Genomic DNA, 5372 nt, shown 5'->3' with positions numbered 1-5372 from the left:
CGTTAATTTTACACTTTAAAAGCGACACGGTGACAATGCGCATCTTTTTCTTAATGAATATTGAATCTAATTGCGCGAACTAAGTGTTGCAATAAATGACACATATAGCTTTAATATAAGTTTCAATTATCATTTTATCGATGCCAATCTCATCTCTTAATTATATCTGCGCTTCATTTACAGATCGAAATGTGTAAGTGAATGTAGTTGTTAAGATTAAGAAAGCGAGACAGTTTTGTTTTTGCGCGATTAACTTTGCGTGCTAAAGGCGACGCTTAACGACGCGACGTTGTACTTCTTGCTCGGCGTCGCGTTCATAAATTTTCCGTATTTCGAAATATATCTGATGCTCGAAATACGGAAATAACAATCACAAAGGGCAATCGTATATTGTAATATACGCTCTTCTTTTATAATTATTTCCGTATTGCAGATTGATATTCGGAAATCTCATCGTCAATTATTTAAGCAATATACTTTCGGCGAACAAGTTTTACGAAATACGCGTTCGAACGGATTATTAATATGCGATTACCGAATCTAGTCACGCGATAGTTAAATATCGCGTACGAAAATATATATTCAAGTTATATATTCAGGTATTATATAGATTTTAATTACCATATTTGATCGCGCATTTCCACTTGCTGAGAGCCAGTTCCGCCGCATTTCGCGAATGAAATGTCTTCTTCGCGCGAGAATGACTCCGACTCTAACACAGAATTGAAAATGCCGCTGTATGCGGTAACAAAAATCAACATGAAGAATACGAAAGTCTAAAAAAAGTAACAAATTCAAATGCGCGTTTGAAGCCGGTCACACTTCCTAAAAATAATGACGCAATAACACGTCCGATCACGTAGGTATTCATCGAGACTGCGAACAAAATGCGATCGAAATAGGGGAGCGGCGTTTGTTTTCCGTGTGCAGTTAACTTCACGCATAAAAAGTGACGCGCGACATGACGCGACGCCACATACTTTCAACCGAATAATCAGTGTGCTAGTATTATACTAGACCTTACAATATGCGATATTTACTGTTACGAGAAGTAAAGGAAAAATTAATTGATTACCGTAGTAAAGAAATCCAACGATGAACGATCCTTTCGTACCGTTTCCCAGTTTTATATTCCAAGAGATTCCGTCTCATTTTTCAGCAGAATATTAGAATATGGAGGAAGTCACAGTTGATTCGGAGACAGGGCTGCGAAGTTTTCCAACGTAGTTTTATATTTAGCAGAGATTAGAATCTGAAGAAAATCGAAGCCAGGGCTGTGAACAGTGCGAATGTTTCAACGTTAAAATGACAGGACGCACCCCGGTCTCCTGCTTGAGTCACAAAAGCGTGCGGTTGCGAGTTACGCGGTATTTATAGGAGCCGTCAACTGGCGAACCCCACCACTCGCATGCCAGCCAATGAGCGCGATGCCTCATCGCTACGAATGCTGATTGGTCCGCGCTAGCTTCCGAATATAGTATATAAATGCTACACACACAAAATTCCAGTTTTTCTCGGAATTTGGAACCGTGCGTTTCGCAAAGATAGGGAATCCTGTATCCATTCGGCAAACGCTTTTATGCGCTTTTATGCGATGTTAGCATGTATTTAGGACATAGTTTACATTACGTATACTGTAGAATTTCAAATATATAAGATTGTTTTGATTACGGACTAGAAATTGTATTTTTTTCAAAAATTAAAAACCAATTGGAATAAATAAATGAAGGTTATCGAAAAAAATATATGAAAGAAAAGTCGAATTTATAAAATAATAAGCAATTATAAATTGTGAATCATTTAAACACCGCGCAAATGTAGAAATATACTTATTACTTAAGTTCTATAATAAAATTTTAAATCAAAATATTAATATAGCAATACTACTCCACTGAGTTTTATGTTATTGTTAGGTATGAAATATATTATGATAATAATCATTACGCTCACTTGTGTACGAAATGAAAACGACATTAGGTTTTTTTGTAATATATGTGGCATTGGAAAATGAATTTAACGAAATTATATCGACAGCAGAGAGAAACCTGAGAACATATTGTGTAGTTAATATCCATCTCTTCTGAGATGGCAGCATTTTGCAGTTACAGATTTCGGGCCGTCACGTCCTCTCTCAAGTTTCTTTCTGGCAGGAGCCATTTAGAGATCGGTCTCTAGTACTTTTTAATACTTTCGTGATATTGACAAAATCGGTCGCGCTTCTCTTATAAGTAGAATTCTGACTAGAACGACACATGTTCACACACGCGCACATAAATCAACATAAAACTATCGAACATGTGCGGTGTATATATACGTGCTTGACTTTATCGTTTATAAAATATTATTTAAACAAGTTAAAGTTTGTTGTTAAAGTAATATAAAATGTCTGTCGTCTTTCTCAGTAATATTATATCTACTCTTGATGATATTCAGTCGCTAGAAGAAATAAAGAGGTAAGTTAAGTATTATGAAATCTTGATAACCTAAAATATTTCGAAAGTGAGAAAATAATTTTTATTACCGTGGTAATTACCACTGTAAAAGAAAAGAGAAGTGATAATGAAATATAATGTTAAGTCTAAATATTAAAGTATTGATGTTAAAGTAATATAATATTGGTAATTATACAGTTTTTAGCGCAATCACCTCACAATCAATAGAATTAGGCTTATTCGATGCGTTTTTGCATAAAATGAAAGAATCTGGCAAAGATGGCACGCTTTTTTTGCCAGATTCTTTCATTTTATGCAAAAATGCATCGAATAAGCCTAATTTTATTGATTTTTGAGGTGATTGTGCTAAACTGTATAATTAATGTTAATATAATATAATAAGTTAAAGTAAGTTTAATAATATTATTTAACGGAATTTTATAATCAAGTATAAAATAAGAATATAAAATATTTTTGCATTAAACGTAAAATTCTGCAAAAGTCTATTTTGAAAATAAAATCTTTTTTTCATTTTTAGTAGGAAAATCAATGTAGCAGCCCTTACAAAAAATATCTATGATTTTACGAAGAAGCAATCCTGTAAAAGAGAAAAATCTTACATAAATACGAATGCGTTACCAGAATTAGTCATAGAAGGCTTTGATGAAGAGCAAATTTGGCAGCAATTGGAATTGCAGAATGAGAGCGAGATAGCACACATTTTTAGCGACATTTCAGTTTTATCTGAAGGTAAAAAGTTGACGATCCCGGTGAGCTCCAGAAAACCTGAACCTATACAGATTGAAAATGATAATTTAGCTCAAGAGGCTGAAGGCATACCTGATGAGAAAGAATCAGAGGACGAAAATGTAGAAATTAAAAATAATTCGAAGAGAAAATGTAAGAAAAAATCCTCTGTTGTAGACGACAAATTTTTCAAGTTACAAGAACTAAATGAATATTTAACTAAAGAAGAGAGAAAAGAGAAACAAGGAAAAGATAATGCTGGATCTGATGATGAATCATTGGATTTATTTAATGAAGTTTCTGAAGAAGAAGATGGAGATAACATTGAGAAATACATGAAATATGCAGATTTTTTTGATACTCCTGAAAGCGAAAATGAGCAAGTTAACAAAAGATCAGATTACAATGACAGTATTAAAGATTCTGAAGAGGAAGGATCAGAAGAGGAGGAAATGGATCTTGACGAAGATGAAGATCAAATAGTTAAAAAAGTAAGATTCAATCTTACGAATGACTCAGATGAGACAGATAGCTTGGAGAATAAAGTGAATCTTAATAAGAAAGACAAAGAAGAAAATATAGAAGATATAGAGTTGAAATCTACTTTAGAGGCTCGTCAAGAAAGGCTGTCAATGAGGATCAAAGAATTAGAAGATGAAGCGGTTAGCGAGAAACCATGGCAATTGAAAGGTGAAGTAAGTGGTTCAAATCGACCACAGAATTCCTTGCTGGAGGAGTTTCTGGTTGTTGATGTGAACAGAAGACCAGCACCTGTGATAACAGAAGAGACCACTTTGAAACTGGAAGATATAATCAAGCAGCGGATTAAGGATAAAGCTTGGGATGATGTCGAGAAAAAATTCAAGCCAGTCGAGACACCATTAGAATATAAGAAAAAATTGATATTAAATCAAGAAAAAAGCAAGGAAAGTTTGTCGCAAATTTACGAAAAGGAATATCTGAGACAAAAGCAAACATTAGATCCAGAAAACGATGAGAAAAAAGAGGAAACGCCACAGTTGCATAATGAAATTCGACAAATGATGCGTTCTTTGATATCAAAATTGGATGCGTTATCCAATTATCATTACACTCCCAAGATGGTAAGATTTGTTATAATTTACATTAAAAATCAACCAGAGCTTCTATGAATATAGTAATATAGTTAATAATATATAAATATTAGCAATAAAAAAAATACATATTTTAAGATAAATGTTTCTTTGTAAATAGAAACTATTCTTGCAATTTGTATAGATAATTTTCTATTCTCGTTACAAAATATTTATATATTTAATATTTTGAGATACTTTTAATAGTTTCTAACTCATCGAAAGACGTTTCGTACTAAATATATTTGAAGATACAATATGTAATAAGATATATAATATATTCGATTTTTGTTTTAGGCTAAACCAGAGATTAAAATCATTAGCAATGTACCTGCAATTAACATGGAAGAGGTAGCACCTGTCACAGCCACTGATGCAACTCTATTAGCACCTGAAGAAATTAAAAGTATTTATCATATTATATTTAATAAGACTATTGCGTTGGTTTATGAGTTTTTTATTTTAAACAAAATAAAATAAAACTTTAATTCTTATTTCCAGCTAAAGAACGTGGCGATCTTATCGGTAAATCAGAACGAACGAAAACAGATATGAAGCGCGAGAGAAGACGAAAGAAATCGAGACAACGGGCTAAACAGCAGGCAATAGAAAAGAAGGATAAATTAAGAGCACTGCAACCAGGAATTGCTAAGAAGTACAAAGATAAGAAAGAAAAGGCTGCGTTAGTTAAGAAAATAACTAAAGATAGAAACGTTACAAAGTTAAATGAAACAACGCATAAAGTTGCGAAGTCCTCAACTGCATTTTTCACGCAGTTACAAAATCAAGTTAAAAGTAAAATTAAAAAAGACAATTTGTCCAAGAAGAAAAATTAACGCTACTTCGACTGTAAGATTGATATTGTAAATTTTGTATTTTAAATTTAAATGAGATTTAAATAAAAAAATTATGTTATATTTTTCATCATTTCCTTTTGAAGATTTCATGCTGTTTGTTTATTATATCTTATTGCTTTTTTTGTGTTATCATGAGTATAATTGCAAAGGAACTAGTAAGAATTATTAAAGAACTTACTCTGTACCGTAAATTCTTTACACTCTGCGTAATGTAAGATACACAC

General features: G+C 32.6%; 1 protein-coding gene across 1 annotated transcript; it reads left to right on the top strand.

Annotated features, from left to right (window-relative positions):
* Nucleotides 1–2257: 2257 nt before the first annotated feature.
* LOC108752448 (U3 small nucleolar ribonucleoprotein protein MPP10) lies at nucleotides 2258–5127 on the top strand. Its single transcript, XM_018493270.1, has 4 exons — nucleotides 2258–2453; nucleotides 2971–4282; nucleotides 4589–4697; nucleotides 4793–5127. Exons 1-4 carry the CDS (start codon nucleotides 2383–2385, stop codon nucleotides 5125–5127), a joined length of 1827 nt encoding a protein of 608 aa, XP_018348772.1. The 5' UTR covers nucleotides 2258–2382.
* The last annotated feature ends 245 nt before the right edge of the window (nucleotides 5128–5372 follow it).

This window comes from Trachymyrmex septentrionalis, unplaced genomic scaffold, assembly GCF_001594115.1.
Source record: "Trachymyrmex septentrionalis isolate Tsep2-gDNA-1 unplaced genomic scaffold, Tsep1.0 scaffold60, whole genome shotgun sequence".
NCBI lineage: Eukaryota > Metazoa > Arthropoda > Insecta > Hymenoptera > Formicidae > Trachymyrmex > Trachymyrmex septentrionalis.
The sequence above is the reverse complement of the archived record's forward strand: the minus strand, read 5'-3'. Positions and strand labels throughout refer to the sequence as shown.